Source organism: Alternaria metachromatica, assembly GCF_023757995.1.
Source record: "Alternaria metachromatica strain BMP 0045 chromosome Unknown scaffold_11, whole genome shotgun sequence".
Taxonomy (NCBI): Eukaryota; Fungi; Ascomycota; class Dothideomycetes; order Pleosporales; family Pleosporaceae; genus Alternaria; species Alternaria metachromatica.
In genome coordinates, this window is record NW_026055502.1 from 783,278 (window position 1) to 802,713 (window position 19,436).

A 19,436-nucleotide genomic window follows, 5' to 3' on the forward strand; every position below is an offset into this window, starting at 1 on the left:
CGCTTGGCCGCTTACCGATGCGGCCATCTGAGCGCGCTCCATGCATGCTGCAGCATGTGGATCGTAGATGTGGAAAAGCTTTGGCCGAAAAAATAACGTGCATCTACGATATGGACAAGGAAGACGGGGCATTACCGATGCAGCTTGCATGTCTACCCCTTACCTAAGCACATCGGACGATGACGTTGGATCTGCGCAACGCGCGCCGATGTTTGACGAACGGCGAACATCATGTGTGCCACGCGAGATGATTATTGGAGAGATGCGCGTAAACAACGCACAACGCACAGCGCACATGCAGTTTGTGGAGCGATAAACGTGCGAGCTGGGATGCAATAGTGGAACTGGTATTATTCGCTGATGATTGAATTATTTCGCGCGCGACATCGGACCCCAATTCTCCCTGGGCGCGAGCTGGTAGCGGACGTATTTGCCCCTGTCGTGATCCTTACCAAGCTTCTCGTCAAAGTTGACCTCGAACTTGGTGTTGAGGTAAGCTGGTAGATCTTTTGCGGAGGTCGTCGCCGAACCGTCGCCGCTGCTTTCTCCATTGCTTTGCGCTTCAGGCGCCGGATCGGCCGGTACTTGAGCAGGTGCTATGTCGGCAGTTGACGTTTTTGTGTACCCTGTTGCGTTGGACTTTGCAAGAATGGCGGCGCCTGGGCTTCCTGCCTTGGGCAGATTCTTCAGCGGCGCTCTTTGCCGCACCCATTCGAGCATAATGTGCCAAATGTCCTTCCACGATGCATCGGTCTTGATGGAGCCAGGTTTGCAATGGCTCATCGTCACCCTAAACCCCGCATGTCGTAGCGCACCACGCATGGCCGCCAACGGCGGCGCTGAACAGTGAACTATCTTCGCTACCGAACTTGGGATGATGAAAAATGGGTGGTGGTCTACCTCTGCAGGATCGGACTTCGGAATGAGGGGATCTAGGACCTGAGTCTTTCCCCCATTCGACTTGTCCAGCTTGGTGCCAAATGTGATCTCCTCCAATGCTGTATGTAGCATTCCTTCGATACGGTCCGTTGTCGCGTACGTCTGCTTGTCAACTTCGTTTAGCTGCGCTAGTACTCTTTCGATAAACCCGACATTATGCAGCGGCCCGCCGTACATTGGTCCTGACAGGTGGGTCTTGTGGCCGCAGTGCTCGCAGTGTTGGTCCGCGGAGGGCCCTTGTGCAAAGCCATGCTTGTACATTGGGTCGCCGTTCTTGTTCTTCAGCACTTTGTTGCGAGCAAGGAACTGGGTAGTCCATGCACCGCAGCCGCTTTCGCAATGGTAGACAAGCATCGTCTTGCCGGCGAGGAGCTTGACGTCGGTGGGCGCCTTGCGCACTCGTACAAATACTCGTATATAGTAGTCGATGGAGAGGGACAGTAGTGGCTCGATAGCCATGCCATATCGACCGGCCGAAGATGCGATGGCGTGTAGGACCAGGCGTAACCCGCCTTCGTGGCAGGGCTCGCCCTTGAATGGCAGTCCACCGTACTGCGAGTAGGTCTTCTCGAGGTAGCCGTGTGACGCAAAGATGGCGGAGTCGGTGCACGTTACACACAGTAATCCGTCGTCGTTGATGGCTTGTATGGCCGAGTCGATAAAGGGAGCGGCAGTGCCGTATGGGTCAAGGTCAATGACATCGTAGCCCTTCTTGTCGCAATAGCTGTACATGTAGGCTATGGCATTGCCAGTCTTCGCTGTCACCGTCTCCTCGAGCTTATTGTGCTTTACGTTGAGCTTTATGGAGTCGACAGCATTCTGTGACATGTCGTTTGCTGTAACGGCGGTTGCAAATGGGACCTCTTTCGCGAAACGTAGGGCACGGAGACCGGTCGCGGATAGGGCATCGAGGATCTTGAAGGATGGTCTCCAGGGCGTCTGTCCTCCATTCGCACCAGTAGCGTCGTCCTGATCATCTCCACCTTCTTCTTCTTCCTCGGCAGCACCATATTTATCCAATGTCTTCTGCTTCTTTGGGTGGACCGCACCTTCTTCACCATTAGCCTCTACAAGCTTCCTCTTTTTAGACAGACTTTTATCTGTGGTAGGAGCCTTAGTCTCACCATTCCCACGATTCGTAATATCTCCCGCCGCCCGTTCCGCTTGTATTCGCTGTCGCGTGCGTTCCCGCTTCTGTTTGAATTGCTCGTGCTTCTTCAGTTTCCGTTGTATTGAGTCCAGGCCGAACGTCTTGATCGCAAGTACAGTCAAATCGCGATTGAACTGCTGGATGGGATTGTAGAAGACTTGTTGCTTTGCATGTTCCTCCTTTGATAGCCTTGGGTCGGTGGACGTGGGGATGTCATGGGGGACGAGAATATGCGCGAGGCCCTCCTTGATGGTGGTGTATTCTTTGCCGTCGTGGCTAATATGTTGGTCGGCTTGCGGCGTCGCATCAATAGTCTGCACAGTTGCGTCGGTCATGGGGATGTCTGAGGAAGCCATGGTGAGGGGGGTGTGGAATGCGCGTGGGAAAGAGCTACTGGTTGCCCATGCTCTGCGGGGAAGGCGTGGAGGGACTCGGAAGGCGCGTGAGCAGCGTGTCCAGATTAGAATGGAGGCCAGATTGGAGGTGAGTGTGGAGGTCGATCTAAATCCGGCGATAGTTGTGGCTTGAGCAAAGAGTCACGGCGCATCCACGGTTCTGTCGCGTCGAGCTCCAAATTTTTGGCTTCGGAGTTAAGCTTAAATTTAGCGTCACCGCGCGACTTCCCCGCGTCGCCTGTCACGACTATCACTACTCAATGTATACAGCGAGTATACTAGATGTACATTGTCATGAAACTAATGAATCGGCGCACAGAATGGTGCTATCGATATACCAACACCAACATGCAGCAAACAACATCCAAGGCGTGCATAGTGGTTCCGCATAGACCAATGGGTGCGTGGCTGCCTGGACAGGGCTGAGACTCCTGCTCCGCCTCACCGGCCCCTTGAACGCCTCATCCACACCTAAGTATCGTCTTTCCTTCTTCATCTCAATCGCGATTTCTATCAAATTACTCTCTACGTATTTTCCCTTGGCATTTCTTCGCACGCTCGAGAACATACACCATGGGCAGACCTTCCGACCCCCCACCCAGCTACCGCGACGACCCAGACGCCGTCTCCCTCCACACCACCCCCGGTGACTACACCTACGACGATGCGCCCGAGATCTCCGGCCTCCCGCCTTCCTACACCGACAGCGAAGCGGGTACCAGCAATGTACTCGCATCCTCGATCCCCATCCACCACATCGCGCCCCCAACCTCATCAACGAACCACGCCAACCCCTCTTTCAAGAACGGAAACCCCGTCGTAAACACCACGATAAACGTCCAAGACCCGCTCTATGACAGCGACCCCGCCGCCCTCGAAAACTCCATCCGCCTCCTCGCCGAAGCCGCCCCAACACCCCTCATCTACATAATGGGCACGCACCGCGAAACGACCAAGAGGAATAACGAGACCAAGTCGCGCTGCATAACCGACTTCCGGCTCGTCATCAACCTGTCGAAATACATCCACGCAAACTACCTTCCCAATAACTTCGGCACCATGTCCCTCACGACGGCTGAGAACAGCGAGAAAACGCATCGCGGCACGATTCTCAAGTGTAGGGCACCGGGCTCAAAACAAGATATTGAGGTGGGCGGGACTCAGAAACCGGGCTTGACGGAGTGGTGCCACAGATACTGCGCCTCCCCACGCGCACTTCGCATCTTCCGTGTGCGACGCGACGTCACGGGTCTGGATGAAGCATACCTGCGCAGCCGCATCGAAGGCATAATCCGATCTACAAACTACCGCGGCAACATCTCCATAACCTTCCCCGTCGAAGACGCAAACGTCGATTTCTACACGAGCCACCGTGTGAATGCTTGGAGGCTGAAGACATGGGTGCGATGGGTCTTCTACTTGACCTTCCTGTGGATATTCAGCTGGCCGATCTTGTTCTTCGCAACGCGGCGCTGGAGCGTTGTTCGAGCTGAATGGCCGTTTTCGCGAACGAATAGTATGGGGAGGAAGGAGTATACGACTGTTAGTGAGGAGGAGTGGATGGGTGAATGGCATGTGGCGATTAGGAGACTGGTGTTGGAGAGATATGAAGGCGAGGCGAGTGAGGAGATGATGAGGGCAGTTATGCAGAGGAGTGAGGATCCGCCTGTGCCTGGGACGTTTAGGAGTGGGCATGTAGGTGTGGACAATGCGGTGGGTGTCCTCACGCAGGGCTTCCAGGTTGCGAGGGCTTTGAGCAACGGGGAGGGAGTGGGGAGGGTAGGACAGAGTGGGTGGGGCTATGATTATTGATGAGTGTGTTGGCTCAGATGGTAGGATGGCGTTTGGGTAATCTACAATATTCGGATCTTATTGCTGTTGGTGACATAGATACACGGAAATCCGTTGACTATTTCATATTATCATACAACTGCTACCACAGTGCTCTCATAGAACAGTCAGGTGTCTACACTCTTCGATTGGGGACTGTTCAGACTCTCCATGTTTCCATGGAATTGACCATGTGATACGATGGCTACAGCAAACCTATCCGATCTCTGAGAGTTTAAGAAGCGACTAACACGATCACTCTCGCGCCCATCTACCACATCGCAGAGCGTACGATGGCAACTCATCGCCAACCAGACCCATCTCTCAGTGACTCTGACATCACAGCAGCTCTCAACATACTCACAAGCCTGACGGAAGCCACATTGACGAGCGATTGGCCATGTTTCAATCACGCTCGCGCCACTTTCATATGGCATATGACAACCGCACAGTCCGACGAGGTCATTAGGAGAATCTCGGATCTCAGCAGATCCGAACGGCCTGGATACCCTACATTGGAGCAATTAAAGAATTTAATATCAGAGCAAGTGCTCAAGTCGATATCAAAGCAGGGGAACACTTCCACGACTGCGCATCAAGCACGCTACGAACAGCCTTCCGTAGAAACCGTTGACGACTCTCGATCGGACTTAACAGAACGGGGGTGTTCTTGAAATAAGAGGTAATTAGCACGTAGCAATGGCACCTGCTTGAACATCACGGGGATGTTAGCAGGGATTTTAGAATAGCGTTTGGGTTATGTTCAAACCCCTGATCGTTTCTCGTAGCGGCGTATCTCGCTAATCTAAATCGTTGATTTTCTGACATCACACCTAGAATGTCGATGTATGTAGTCAGTCTATGCCTCACGCGGTTCGTGTATGGGAAATTTTGCCTTTCAACGTGAACATAACAGTGGCATCCTGAGGTCGTTCACAGAGCCAACTGTCTACATTCTTCGATTGAGGCAACCTACATGTTTACGGTTTGTAGTTGATTCGATCTTGTGATCAGATGATTTTAGCAAACCTGAACGATCACACAGACTTAAAAGCGACTAATACGATTAGCATCCCCTTTTCGCTCGATCATATCGCGCAGCGCAAGATGACGACATTTTATGACCCAGAATCACCCCTCAAGGTTGCTCGCATCACAGCCTTCGTAGACACACTGCTCAGTCTAACGGAAGCCGTAAACATGAGTGATCTCTCATGCTTTGTTAATGCTCGCGACGGCTTCGTAGAGCAGCTAACTGACGGGCAGCTCGACCATATCATCAGTAGAATCCTACAGCTCGACCTTACGTTGAAGGGCAGATATGACTATTTGGATTGGTTAAGGGGGTATCTCGACTATGAGGAACACGTTGACTTCATCGAGTGTGAGTGACACCCCAGTAAGCCCAAGACTTTCGACTCCATGCTAATCTTGTTTATGTACTCTAGTGAGCACAGGGGAGCTTATGCACAAATTTGCTGACCATTGGGAGCTTATTGATGAGAAGCCTGGCAAGGATCAGATTTGGAGAAGGAACGTCAGGGTTGGTATACTTATAGGTATGCTCGGCGACTGCGTTGCATCCGGTATACTCGATTCGACGGATAGTAAGTCTCCTGCGGAAGATGACATGCGGAATGAACTGATGATTAGCAGCATATGAAGGACCTCAAAAAACTGTGATTGAGATGCATGCAGCGATAATCATGAACAGAATCAGGAACAAAGCGGTGGCAAACATAACAAAAGATTCATGGCGTCAGCTGATGGGCAGTCCTGCACTCCAGGAGCCGGGCAATACTTCATCCGAGCAGACACACACCCATGCGTCCGGGCAGGCTCATAGTTCTACATCTGAGCAGATGCGCGATTCGGTTTCGGAGCAAACGCACTCTTCTGGGGTTGTGCAGACGGACCATCAAGCAGGCTACGAATTTCAGCCCGCAGAACGTAATGAGGACGGTCCATCGAACTGAAGAGATCGGAGTCTTTCTTGACATACAAGGTATGTAGCACGTAGCAATGGCCACATGCTTGAACAGCGCACCCACAGTCTCGTTGTGACCATCTAAACATCAGCGTGTAGCCCTTGTATAATCGTCTTCGCCTCGTCCTGTAACCTCTTGACCAAACTCTCAGCATCCTCAACACTATGCACAAGCCCTACCGCAGCCCCGGCATACGTAGCCAATCTTCCTTCTGGACCCCACCCTGCATCACCCAACTTCTCAGCCTTTTCATGAAGCTTCTTCAGTTCCTCAAACGGAACACCTGCTTGGTGATCATGCCAGCTCTTATTCGTAATACCGCGCGGGCTATACTGCTCAGGCCAGCCCACTGTACCTCGAAGATGATTGTACAGCATAGTCTTGATAGTGCTCTGAGCACCATCCGTGGCGCGTACGACTTCGTTTTGATACCCTTTGCTGATCCGCGCTTCGGTAGACGCAAGGAAGCGCGTACCCATAGCCACACCGTGTGCCCCAAGAGCAAGTGCAGCAGCTACACCGCGACCGTCGGCGATGCCTCCAGCAGCTATCAGTGAAATACCGGAATCGCGGATGCCATCTGCGACTTCTGGGAAGAGCGTCATGATGCCCATGCCGTCTGTGGCTCTTCCGTGACCCCCTGCTTCTGCTCCTTGGATGACCAGCACATCTGGCGGATGGTCGCTTTTCGCGGCTTCTATGCTCTCCTTCAGGGTCCCGACCTGAATCCAGATATGCATATCAGGTGATACCTCCCGGAGGCGCGCCGTCCATTCATCCAACTCTTCCTGCCCATGTCGAGGCGCGAACAGCCACGCAGCGCAAGGATGGTGTTCTTTCACTGCCTTGGTTGCTGAAATGAGATCCCCATTCCAGAGCTGGAATCCAACACCCACCGGTAATCGCTTTCCAGCCAGATCTGCGTCTGGGAAAGTAGAGCCTGGTACGTCCTTCAGCAGTTTGCGCAATTTCTTCAGATCCGTAGCGGTATCTTCGGGTTTCGCGCTAGGCCCAATGAATCCTAGGCCACCTGCCTTGGACACTGCAAGAGCTAGGCGCGGACCAGACATGACGCGCATCGGCGCTCCGACGATGAAGGGTGATTTGATCCAAGAGAATACATTGCTGAGATGTTTACGCGCTGCACCGGAACTCATCGCGTTGCGTATTGTGTTCATCTAGACAACCTATTGTGACTTGAGACGAAGTATTGGAAGGTTCGTGGGTGCGTGACGAAGAGAGCCGATGACGTTGGTTCAGCACCAGCGCCCACCATCGTGGCATGCAGCTTTACATTACCTAGCCATGCTGGAAAACGATGGTACGTTTCCACGGAGAAGGCTCCTTCGTGGTGCTCGAGTTACGTCAGAGCACACGGAAAAGCACGAAAAGGACGCGCCCCAGACGCGGGCGCGTTCAGATGACTAATGAGGGGAAGGTGTCGGGCCGACTACTCATGCTAGGCGAACACACCTGCCCTCGAAGTCCCTACGACCTGCGTGGCGCTTTCGCACAGCAACCTCTATGACTGAAAGAGCCGTAGTAATGCCGAGTATCTGAATGTCTGTCACTTCTTGAGCAGCTATACTGAACGCGCTTTTCCTTCATCGGCGGAGTAAATCCACTCCGCTAAGTACCCACCGGATCTTCCGGTTTACTCGTCCGAGATCTGGCACCGACAGACATACTAGTCCTACTTATTAGGTTCAGCATAGATGAGAAGAAACCTTCCGCGGTGGTTTCTTGAGACATCCAGTGGAGACAAGTCGGGCGCTGTCGTTGCGTTGACATGTCAGAGATGTCAGATAGTCAGAAAGTACATAATCGCACCCTGGCTAGCCTGACATGGTAGCAACAATATCCTAACTCCGCACTACGTACCCCATGCGACTATCAGTTAGTACCACCGTATGGACCGTATTGCGTGCCTTGCAACGGTCCTGGCCATGTATCTAGATTCTACTCATGTTGAAACCGGACGGACGAACGGCACCGCTCTGTTGATTTATATATTCATCATTGGTAGGATAGATCTTACAATCCATCATCATCACCTTACGACAGCACATTGATCAACAGCAAAGCCCTCAACTCATCAACATGCCCATCAAAGTAGGACTCATCGGCCTCAGTTCCGTCACTGGCGAAATCTCCGCCAGTCCAGGAGACAGCTGGGCAGCCAGGTATATACACTACTTCCCAACTCCCAATCCCAATCCCAATCCCAACTAACCCACGCACGCAGTGCTCATCTGCCCTACCTATTGGCCTCACCTCACTATGAGATCACCGCCCTCTGCAACTCCAGGGTTTCATCCGCCCAAGCAGCTATCAAACGCTACAACCTCCCCTCCACAACCAAATCCTACGGCAGCCCCGAGGATCTCGCCCAGGACCCAGATGTCGACCTCGTCGTCTGCTCCGTCCGAGTAGACAGACACTACGCCCTGCTCATGCCAAGTATCAAAGCAGGAAAAGACGTCTTCGTCGAATGGCCCCTCGCGTCCAACCTGTCCCAAGCCCAGGAAATGCACGCCGCAGCCCAGAAAAGCGGATCCAAGACTATCGTCGGTCTGCAATCTCGCTCTAGCCCCTTCATCCGCAAGATGAAGCAACTCGTCGCGGACAAGACCATCGGCGAGATCCTCAGTTCCACGTTGACTTTCGAAATGGGATGGCCTGGTGACGTTGAACCCCCCGCCAACGACTTCATGACTAAGAAAGAAAGTGGCGGGAGTTTCCTCAGCATCATCGTTGGCCATACCGCAGATGCCGTATTCCACGCTCTGGGCGGCCTAGAAGAATGTTCCGCGCTATTGACAACACGCTGGCCCGAGACCAAGTTGCTCAAAGCAGATATGAGTTTCGACCGCATTGCCAAGCGCGAAACACCCGATCACGTCATGCTGCAAGGTATTCTCCTTAACAACTCCGCGCCCATGTCCATGGCCTTACGCCACGGGAAGACGTTCAAAGACACCCCCGGTCTCGTATGGCGCGTTTTCGGCACGAAAGGCGAGATTCGATTTACTTCTGCCACGATGCTGAATCTTGCTATGGGCGGAGAGAAGATCGAGGTGTATGATCATGGGACGGATGTTGTGGAGACGGTGGAGGTGGAGTATGACGAGGTGGTTAGGGATTTGACGCCGATGGCGAAGAATGTGGGGATGTTGTATGAGGGGTTTGTGACGGAGAAGAGTGTGGAGGAGGGGTTTGTGGGGTTCAAGGAGGCGGTGGAGTGGCATAAGGCTCTTGATCAGATGGAGAAGGGGAGTGAGGGGAGGAAGTGGGTTAAGATAATGGGTTGAGGGGCATAAGTCGGTGAGCCCAGATTTAGAGGATTGAGATAGGTAGAAACATGGCACATTCATTCAGAGTCCATGATCTTTCGTGTGAGCGGATAATGCGCATATACATTGACTTCAAGTTCTGTCTAGACTAAACCTCCCTCCCCACACTACCCTCCACATGGTATCCAAAAAAGCCCACATGTCAACCGCCATAGTCCATAAACAATCATAAAGTTATCAGCCAACCTCAAAGTCAGCCGCGCTAGCTAGCGCCATGCTCAAACAGCATTCATTTGCATGAAGGGTATCCAAACCTTGCTATCCAAAATCAGAAAAAGCAAAAAGCAAAAACGACCCCTCCCTCAGAAAGTTGGCCGCCAAGAATCATCAGAATCGTAAAACCACCAAACTTTCAATAAGCTTGATAAACTCCCTGCCGCATATGGTCAGGAACAATGTTCTTCTACTCTCGCAGCAAGCCGCCAATGCCGAGACCTACACCTTGATCGACGCGTCCGCGCTTCGGCGGACTTGTCTGAGTGCGGAGATCCGCTGTCGAGGGCATGCGGCCGCGCTTTAGCTCGCCGGCACGGGTTAGACCGGAGCCTTTCTTGACTTGGCCGAAGATTTTGCTTTGGACAAGATTCGTTGGCTGAGCTGATGGTGGGGCAGACATCATGCCTTTGGTGGGTGGTGCTCTTTGCAGAAGGTTGCGTGCCATTTGGCTGGCCTGGGATTCGGGGACTTCGTCTTCCTCGCGGTCGGTGAAGGCTTCTTCTTCGTCGACGCTGGAGGCGGTGATGGTGGAGTTGCTGCTTTGGCGACGGGTGTTGGATGGCTTGGCTTGGTAGTGCGCTGGTGGTGCAGATTGAGGAATGTTGGTTGGCACGAAAAGTGGCGGTGTGCGGGGTACCTGCGGGTAGGCAGCTCTGCGGTTTGGGGTTTGTGGCAGCGATGACATGGACTGCGCGCCGCGCTGGTGACTGAAGCGTGATCTGGGTGCGTGTTGCCTGATGGGGGTCGTGGGCGCAGTAGCGACCTCCTGACTCAGCATCTTGTCGGCTAGGAGAAGAGCTTCGAAGTTGTTCTGACTTCTGCTTTCCTCGGACAGAGCAGGCGGCACACGGTTGACGCGGTTTCTGGGAGTCGGCTGATGAGGTGTGCCGTAATTGGACCGCGGTGAAGATTGTTCAATCTGCTCCAGAAGAGGTGCGATGTGGTCGCGATTCTTCCGGATTCGCGTCTTCAGGCGGTCATTCTCATCCAGCAGGCTAGCAAGCTCGCCTTCGCGGTGCTCAGTGAGACGTTTTTGCTGCTCAAGCATGTCGCGAAGCTCCTCGTTCTCACTCTGCAACATCTGGTTCTGGCGACCCATCTCTGATAGCAAGACTGCATTGGCCGCATTGGCGGACTCTTGATAGGTCTGCTCTGGGGTGACCATGTTATTGCGGCGCTTCTCTTCCGCTTGCTGCAGAACGTCAAGCTCTCTCTGAGCCATGGCTAGCTCGACAGCCATGCGGCTGGCAGACTCCTGACTCTCCATTACAGCCATGTTGTATTGAAGCTTGTAGTGGGCTGCGGAGAGTCGCATGTCGCGTAATGCATTGGAGATGGTGTTGACCATGGTTCTCAGCTCCTCAGCAGAAGCACTGTTGACTTGGTCCTGCGGGTAGAGACCTGCACCCATGTCTGTCAAAGCAGACGGCTGATTGGGCAGTTTGCTGGTTGGTGGGGGAGACGTGAGCTGTGGAGTCGGGGGAGTAGGCGTCCTCATGACTGCACGCATGTTTGGGATCTGAGAAGAGGGTGGAGGGGTCATGGAAGAGGTAGTCCGGGGTGCGGGGGAGGTAAACTTGTGGTCTGGGGATGCAAGTTTTGACATTGCGAGCGCTGCCGACTCAGCGGGCGATGGCGAACAAAGCTTGGGTGGTGTTTCGGGTTGTGCGTTCTCAGTCGTAGGCATCAACGAGTCCTGGTACTGCGTTCCGTGGGACTCCATTCTGCCTCAGGCGCAATTGGCCCACGCAGTGCGACACACGTCAGGAAGATGTGGAGGCGGTGTTTGGTCGAGCAGAATTGCGCTTTGTCCAGTCCAACTGTGACACGCGGGGGGAGAGGTGTCAAAGAGCTGGGGGAGCTGGCGTGGTGGGCGACGCGGTAGAGGTGACGAATACGATACGGTGGGTGCAGGGGTGCGCGTCGATGCGCGTTTGCCAAAAAGAAGTCGCGGGGGTTATGCGACCGTGATAGCGTGCAAACGGCAGCGAACAGGTGTTTGCAGAAGACAGGGCGCTCGTAACGGGTGTGTTGGGTGTGTGGGTGACGATGTCGTCGGTGCGGAAGGCGCGTGGAGCGAGGTTGAGGAAGGACCCGCCGGTCGTCCCTGCTCAATACCAACCGGCGCTAGGCCCGACCTGTCAGCGCAACAGAAACATGGCTCTCCCTTTGGTTTCACGGGGCAACGGTCGCCTCCCGCTCGCTCAGACGCCCCTCTGCACCCGGCGCGGAGAATTGGTTCTCGAAAAGCAACCTGGCGACAAGTGGAGGACCCTTAATCTGGTTGGACGTGTGTTTCGCCTGTGCCGTCTTGCATGAACGACTTCCCAACCCTTAGGCGTTGCATCGTATAGCGCGCTGTCTGACAGCATCACCATGGACCAGTCCTCGTCCATTCCGCGCCCGTCTGGGATCCCACGGCCGGCACCGGCTTCGCGACTCCCTGTGCTCAGGCCGTCCAACAGCCATTCCCAGCTGCGCGCGCCCGCCTCGACGGAACAATTGCGCAAGAAGCCGTCGCTGTCGTCCATATCGCGCCCGACCACGTCGACGCTGCAGAAGAAGACGTCGAGAGCATCCCTTGCTTACTCCAGCAACCCCCTGACGGCCTCGAGCCCTGTGCCTGACAATACAGCCTCCAAACGCTCATCCATCGCGCCCTCGTCGAACCGCAGGGCGAGCGGCATTCCCAACTTCGGCTCTAGGCGGACCTCGACCGCCGCCTCAAGTACCAGCGATGCGCCCGTCTTCAAGCGGCCATTTGCCCGTCCACCGTCGCGTCAGACGAATGCATCGCGCTCATCCTCGATCGCTCCCGCCAAGGAAGATGATACACTGGGAAGCCTAGAGGGCTTTAGGTCAGCCTCGAGGGCATCCTCGCGGGCAAGCTCGAGAGCCGGATTCCGTGACAACGACCCCGAACCGGAACATGCGGACTCAGCTATCGACGATTTGTCCAGTCCCATCAGTCCTGTGAAGCCGGAGAAAAGGAAGGGCCGCCCATCGCTCTCAGAACGGACGGCAGAGACTCTGTCCAACCTGCCATCCTCGCCAGCACCCGGCAAGGGAAGACGTAGATCGAGCTTCTTCAATGCCGACAACAGCATGGCCCCTCCGGTGCGACCCGGATCCGCCATGTCGAACAGCAACGGCAGCAGGCCATCTACGAGTGATGGCGCCCCGCACCCGATACCAGCTACACCCAAGCGGTTTGGTGCTCCCTCCAACAGGCTGTCTATGACTGCACCTGGAAAGAGAAGCGTTAGTGCAAATGTTAGCACACCCGCTGCAACACCGAGTAGGCGTACTTCGATGCTACAGCCTATGTCGACTGTCAAGAAGCAACCATTGGCTCCGACACAAAACCTACAGAACACACCTAAACCGCGTCCGCTGACGAATAGCAAGAGTCTCACGGGCATGCGAACACCCCGATCTCGGCCGTCCCTGAACAACGTCTTCGGTCAGGCAATATCACCGCCCGGCACTGCCACATCCTCACCAGCCCGAGATACACCAGTCAAGAAAACACCTGATACCGTCCGAAAGGTTCCAAGCTCTTCAACTGCCCTTCGCGATCAAATTGCGAAAGCAAGAGCGGCGAAGAAAGCAGACGTCGAAGAAGCCCCAGCTGAGGCACCGCCGAAACCCGCCAGCTCGTCCAATGCCCTGAGAGAACAGATCGCAAAGGCCAGGGCAGCTGCAAAGCAGGCAAAGGCTGAGCCGGTGAGGAACAGCACTCCACCTACCGATGTCATCGTGCCCGACCCTGCCGAGATTGCGACCTTTGACTTTGGTCTCGATGACGATCCCTTCAACCAGCGCCCCAAGGGTGGCAAGTCTGTGCTGCGCAGACGGATCGATACCGCCCGATCAGATGGCCGCCTCAACATCGCTGCGATGGGACTGAAGGAGATTCCTGACGACGTACTTTCCATGTACATTTACGACCCCAACGATACCAAGGTGGCCTGGGGCGAGGTAGTAGACCTGTCTACTATCCTGGCTGCAGACAACGAGCTTGAGATTCTTCCCGACAGCATGTTCCCTGATGTATCAGTTGAAGACATGATTGATTCGGATGAGGCTGGACCTCAATTTGGAGGTGTACAGAGCATCGACTTCCACGGTAACATGCTGCGAGAGTTGCCCGTAGGCTTGAGACGACTTACGCAGCTCTCGAAGTTGAACCTTGTAAGTCACACTATCAGTAAAATCTACCAGATTCTGTAGCTAACATTGCCTAGTCACGGAACAAGTTGCCTATGGAGATGTTGGACGTAATCGCTCAAATCCCGACCTTGAGGGAATTGAAGCTAGCAGAAAACGATCTCAACGGAGATCTCTCATCGGCGATATGCGATCTCACAGCATTAGAGGTCCTCGAGCTGCAATCGAACAAGTTGACAAGCATACCGGCAGACATGCAGCGTTTGACGCAGTTGCGGACACTTAATGTGTCGGACAACCAGCTCCGATCCCTTCCTAGCGAAGTCTTTTCTGCAACCCTTGTCGAGCTTCAAGCGTCGAAGAACCGTCTGGAGGGTACGCTTCTCAGCCTGAGCTCAGTACCTCATCTACAGGAACTCAACGTCGCACAAAACTCTCTCACGTCTCTGTGCGATGGCGACGTGGTTGAATTGCCTGCTCTCAAGACACTCAATGTCTCCACGAATAGACTTACGTCGTTCCCTGAAGTATCGACCTGGATCAGTATGACGACGCTGCTAGTCGGCGAGAATAAACTCTCAACCTTACCAGAGGGTTTCGTGATGCTTCAACAACTACGTACTGCAGACTTCACGGGCAACGATATCACTCAGCTTGATGAGAAGATTGCCTTGATGGAACATCTAGAACATCTCACAGTCGCAGCTAACCCGTTGCGCGATCGTAAATTTCTTACCATGGGCACCGATGATATCAAGCGCGATCTGGCATCGCGACTACCAGCGGAGGTCTCAGCCGACGTGGATGACGAATTCGAGAATGGTGTCACAGAAGAGGCTCAGCCGAAGTGGCAACTTACACCCTCGGGCACACTAGACCTCGCGGACAAGAGCATGTCTGAACTAGAGTTGGATGAAGTCACCATGGAAGTCATGGTCAACGGACTGCGTCAATTGCATCTGCAGCGCAACAAGTTCGAGATCATACCGTCTATAGCGGCGCAGTTCGAACACTTGACATTACTCGATCTGTCTAGGAACAGCATTGAAGTACCTCTGTCAGCGCCCATCGAACTTCCTCAGCTACGCGATCTCCGTCTCGCCAGTAACAAGATCAACTCTCTCACGCATCTGACGACATACCTCACGGCGCCTCTCCTCGTGACGCTGGACGTATCGATCAATCGTCTCGCCGGTGCCCTTCCAACGCTCCATGTAGCCTTCCCCGCGCTCACCACCCTCCTCGCATCCGACAACAGGATCTCCGAGGTCTCGCCTGAAAGCTTGCACAACCTTAGGATTGTAAACCTGGGCAACAACGACATTGAGCGTCTAGAACCGCGAATTGGATTGCTGCAAGGCACCCTGACAGGCTTTGAAGTGGAAGGAAACAAGTTCAGGGTACCTAATCGACAGGTGCTGCAGAAGGGCACTGACGCTGTTCTTACCTGGCTCAGAGACAAGATTCCCAGGGAGAGTTGGACGAGTGCACAGAGCTCCAACACTGAGTTCTTCGATGCGGATGATGGTGGATTTTGATCCTTGATTCTTCATATTAGGGTGGTGGTTTGAAGGTTCTTGTTGTACCGGGTTGGGTCTAGAGTGCACTTGTGCGGTTTCACTTCTTTGGATACATTTTAGCGTTTTGTAATGTCTTCGTGTACATTGTGTGCTCACTACAGGAGAGTACTATAGGGATGTTTAGATTATTGTCTACAGTTTGTTTCAAATGGATGTAGCGATACTTCCAAAAACAACCGTTCCCAGTCAGTTGTATCAAAGTGATCAAATTTCTCATCATCGTTGAAGGAATGAAGCACCCAGTACAGCGATAAGAATGATGAGCATGCTCAGAGTAACCACACTCAGTCAACCAGGACACCACGGTAACTTTCGCGACAGAAGACTGTGTTCCAGTAGCGGGTCGTCATTGGTGTTGCAGCGCACGCCGACCCATCACGCTAGAGTCGGCGTCGGCAAAACGTGCCGCCGAAAACTCGGTTGGCCCACTAGCGCTAGGAAGGCTGTCGAAATTGGCGAGCGAACTTCGAGATTTCTTCCTCGACAGCCGTACGATAACTAACCCACAGGTCAGCCATCGAGGTACGTTTACCATCTTCGGAGTGCGCAATCGAACGAGCGCAATTAAACCAACTCGCCGTCGACACTGCGCGCTCCCACACACCTCCACGAGCGAACGACGAAGGCTGATTAGGGCAGACAATCCGACACAATGGCGATCAAGCACAACCAGCAGATTCAGAAGAACCATTTCCACAAGGACTGGTGAGTTCGCGATTGGGACACTGGGCGCGTTGATGACATTGGGCTAACATTCTCCAGGCAACGCTACGTCCGCTGCCACTTCGACCAGGTAATTCCCCTCTCACGTCGCTGAGAGTAGTGGCGCCTGTGTTCAGATTTCTGACAGTACGATAGCCTGGCAAGAAGAAGTCCAGACGCAATGCTCGCGTTGCCAAGGCTGCGAAGGTAGCCCCCAGGCCCGTCGACAAGCTCAGGCCCGTCGTCCGCTGCCCTACCATCAAGTACAACCGCCGTGTCCGCCCCGGCCGTGGTTTCTCTCTTGCTGAGCTGAAGGGTATGTTGCTCTACCCAATCGCGCAAAGCGCTCCTAACATATAGCAGCCGCCGGTATCCCCCGCAAGTTCGCCCGTACCATCGGTATCTCTGTCGACCCTCGCCGCCAGAACCTTTCCGAGGAGGGCCTCAAGGCCAACGTCGAGCGCCTCCAGGAGTACCGCAAGCGCCTCATCCTCTTCCCCCGCCGCAACGGCAAGACCAAGTCTGGTGACGCTTCCGCCGAGGACGTCAAGGCCGCCAAGAGCGCCGACAACCTCGTCCAGTCCACCGCCGCTGCTCTGCCCATCAAGAACGTCGTCCAACTCGAGGAGGGCCCCATTGGCAACTACGAGGCTACCGAGAACGCCTACCGCAAGCTCCGTGACGCCCGCTCCGAGGCCCGCCTCGTCGGTGTCCGTGAGAAGCGCGCGAAGGCTAAGGCCGAGGAGGCCGACTCCAAGAAGAAATAAGCTATTCGCTGAAGTAGCTGCTTGGTTCTTTGCTATGGCTTACGACAATACAAAAGTCAGGATTACGATTCGGCAATGGGTATTCCCAGCGTGGGCTTTCCCAGCATGGGCGGCGTCATGGTTAGGTCTGTCAAATAAATGACAGCATGTGAATGATACCTAGTTTTGCAAATGCAAGCCGTGCCTCCCATTCATCTCTTCGTCATTTCTTCTACAGTCTCTCCCAGCGACATCCACTCTTTGCCGTAGGGTACGATAGGATTGTTCGTGATGTGTCATTTGACCGAGCAGTATGAAATTGCCATTCACCTCGAATTCTAGTATTGATGATCACCTTGCGCAAACGGACGTCGCTAGCGCGGTTCTTGTTGCTATGAGCTCCCCCACCTCACACCGTATCTGTCACAACACCACAACACCACGCAAAACGTGTAAGGTACAAGCTACGAAGTCTTCAAGCACTCACTTGGTAAGTCTCCCTAACAGTTCCCAGTAATCCCGTAGCAAGCACGCTCCCGCAAAGGTAATCCCTGCGCGCTCAGCTCTCACATCGTATACATCTTAGTGTTGTATTGGCATCCACGTACACCGTGAAAAGCCGATGTATCCTCCTCAGATCGTTGAAATCTGAGAGATATTGATGCAAAGTCCTACAATTACTGACTCATTGTCCAGATCTCAACGTCCTTTTCGCTTTCACGCCTATCTCAGCATCACGGTAACTGTTAGTCTCTCTGACCTTTCCCCCTCGAAAAGATATCAGACTCAAATCCAAAATGGTGATCAAGGCCAAGAATCACCCCGCCGCGGCACAAGCAAACGAAGAACCGTGTGATCTCAGCGATCAATCAAGCACCAACACCAGCCCCATCATCTACACACCCCCAGACTCCGGCACCGAAACCGACGCCATGGCATCCTCAGCAATGAACAAGGGCGTCTCACCTTCTCTCCAAGCTCCCGCACAGCCAGACGATGGCAGTGGTTCCTTCACCATCACTACAACTCACGGTCCCAAGCCCGTCCTCCAAGACCCCAGTGCCGCCAACATTAGCAAGCGCGAGTATATCTACTTCCTCCCTTACCCTCTGCCGCCAAACACCGAGATCCCTTACTCCATCCACCTCCCGCAGAAGAACCCGCTGAACCTACCGTCTCACCAGTTCGAGCCTACATCTACTTTGGTACTGACAAGCCCTAACCACACCTTCGTCGATGTTCGTATCTACAAGTCGTTCTCCAAGGACGCCATCAATTCCAACAGCGCTGGTCCCGCGCCCCTCAAAGAGAGCACCAACGTAGGCAACTCCGCTCACCTAGACTGGGCTTTCACCGGCACTTCCACCAGCGTACCCATCACGCCTCCTCCCACCGGCCCACAGCACGGGAAATCTGCCAAGAAGCTCAAGGAAGAAACTTGGGTCAACGTCACACAATCTACTTGGACTCACTGGCTCGACTCACGCTTCCCTGTTGGCCACAAGAGCATCCCTGTTGATGAGGGCGACATGTATCCCATCGCTCCCGGATTGACGCTGGAGCATGGACATGGATACCATCCGGCACTTGGTGCGGTCAAGACCCACGAAGAGATGTGGAAGGATGTCGACGCCGTATCTACGAATGAGAAGGGCAGTATGCTATGTGTGGTTATGCGGTGCCAGGCTGATCACGCGGGTGTTAGAGGTGTGGTCGTGAGGTTGGGGCAGTACTGCCAGGGTATTCTCATGTGGGGTAACAAGGTTACCGTTGAGCGATGGGAGTGGGAGGACGGTGAGGGCAAGACTGCGAAGGAGAAGGTTGGTGGGAACGGCGCAAAGTCAGAGGTGGAGAAGTGGAATAGAACTGTGAGGGTAGGGGATGGGTTCTTGCCTTGTGGCGTTACCTTCAGGCCTGAGATCTTGAGTGTGGGTGCGGTTGTCAAGTTCCAGGACTTTGAGTGGATGGTGGAGGAGTGTTGGGAGTGGAAGTAGGTGGGTATGAGCGTAGGCAAGATATCTCGTGCATGAAGATTAGAAGGTCATGGAACCGAGTCGACGAAGTTAAGATGGACTTTGTATAATAGTATGCGATACGGATCGCGATGAGTAGGGATACCCACATGTCACTGACAGCAGTGACGACCCGAATCTTGTAAATTACACAAACGCTGTCCTGACCACTGAGCATACGCCAAACGGTGAACGTGCCGCTTGAGCTCAGACCTAAGAGCGTACGTCAACCGGCATTGCAGACTCTCCTGCAACGCAGAAACTATGATCAGCATCGACGATCGCAGAATTTCGGAACTCTCAATGCAGTACCCTTGTCTCGACTGATTGAAGCAATGCACATCATCATGCATCT

At 54.0% G+C, this 19,436-nt stretch overlaps 8 protein-coding genes across 8 annotated transcripts; 5 read left to right on the forward strand and 3 right to left on the reverse strand.

Moving 5' to 3' along the window:
* Positions 1-369: 369 nt before the first annotated feature.
* On the reverse strand, positions 370-2,445 carry J4E83_005708 (uncharacterized protein; the record flags this gene model as incomplete). The annotated part of the gene is made up of 1 exon (XM_049332625.1): positions 370-2,445. The coding sequence occupies one exon, from the start codon at positions 2,443-2,445 to the stop codon at positions 370-372; it is 2,076 nt and encodes a 691-aa protein (XP_049188433.1).
* A 612-nt stretch (positions 2,446-3,057) lies between these two features.
* J4E83_005709 (uncharacterized protein) lies at positions 3,058-4,296 on the forward strand (the record flags this gene model as incomplete). The annotated part of the gene is made up of 1 exon (XM_049332626.1): positions 3,058-4,296. The coding sequence occupies one exon, from the start codon at positions 3,058-3,060 to the stop codon at positions 4,294-4,296; it is 1,239 nt and encodes a 412-aa protein (XP_049188434.1).
* Positions 4,297-6,382: 2,086 nt separating this feature from the next.
* Positions 6,383-7,480, reverse strand: J4E83_005710 (uncharacterized protein; the record flags this gene model as incomplete). Its single annotated transcript, XM_049332627.1, has 1 exon — positions 6,383-7,480. One exon carries the CDS (start codon positions 7,478-7,480, stop codon positions 6,383-6,385), a length of 1,098 nt encoding a protein of 365 aa, XP_049188435.1.
* A 922-nt stretch (positions 7,481-8,402) lies between these two features.
* On the forward strand, positions 8,403-9,613 carry J4E83_005711 (uncharacterized protein; the record flags this gene model as incomplete). The annotated part of the gene is made up of 2 exons (XM_049332628.1): positions 8,403-8,485; positions 8,548-9,613. 2 exons carry the CDS (start codon positions 8,403-8,405, stop codon positions 9,611-9,613), a joined length of 1,149 nt encoding a protein of 382 aa, XP_049188436.1.
* Positions 9,614-10,058: 445 nt separating this feature from the next.
* J4E83_005712 (uncharacterized protein) lies at positions 10,059-11,594 on the reverse strand (the record flags this gene model as incomplete). The annotated part of the gene is made up of 1 exon (XM_049332629.1): positions 10,059-11,594. One exon carries the CDS (start codon positions 11,592-11,594, stop codon positions 10,059-10,061), a length of 1,536 nt encoding a protein of 511 aa, XP_049188437.1.
* Positions 11,595-12,247: 653 nt separating this feature from the next.
* Positions 12,248-15,579, forward strand: J4E83_005713 (uncharacterized protein; the record flags this gene model as incomplete). The annotated part of the gene is made up of 2 exons (XM_049332630.1): positions 12,248-14,065; positions 14,119-15,579. The coding sequence occupies 2 exons, from the start codon at positions 12,248-12,250 to the stop codon at positions 15,577-15,579; spliced, it is 3,279 nt and encodes a 1,092-aa protein (XP_049188438.1).
* A 694-nt stretch (positions 15,580-16,273) lies between these two features.
* Positions 16,274-17,090, forward strand: J4E83_005714 (uncharacterized protein; the record flags this gene model as incomplete). Its single annotated transcript, XM_049332631.1, has 4 exons — positions 16,274-16,326; positions 16,384-16,414; positions 16,480-16,639; positions 16,687-17,090. The coding sequence occupies 4 exons, from the start codon at positions 16,274-16,276 to the stop codon at positions 17,088-17,090; spliced, it is 648 nt and encodes a 215-aa protein (XP_049188439.1).
* Positions 17,091-17,866: 776 nt separating this feature from the next.
* J4E83_005715 (uncharacterized protein) lies at positions 17,867-19,063 on the forward strand (the record flags this gene model as incomplete). The annotated part of the gene is made up of 1 exon (XM_049332632.1): positions 17,867-19,063. The coding sequence occupies one exon, from the start codon at positions 17,867-17,869 to the stop codon at positions 19,061-19,063; it is 1,197 nt and encodes a 398-aa protein (XP_049188440.1).
* Between the last annotated feature and the right edge of the window lie 373 nt (positions 19,064-19,436).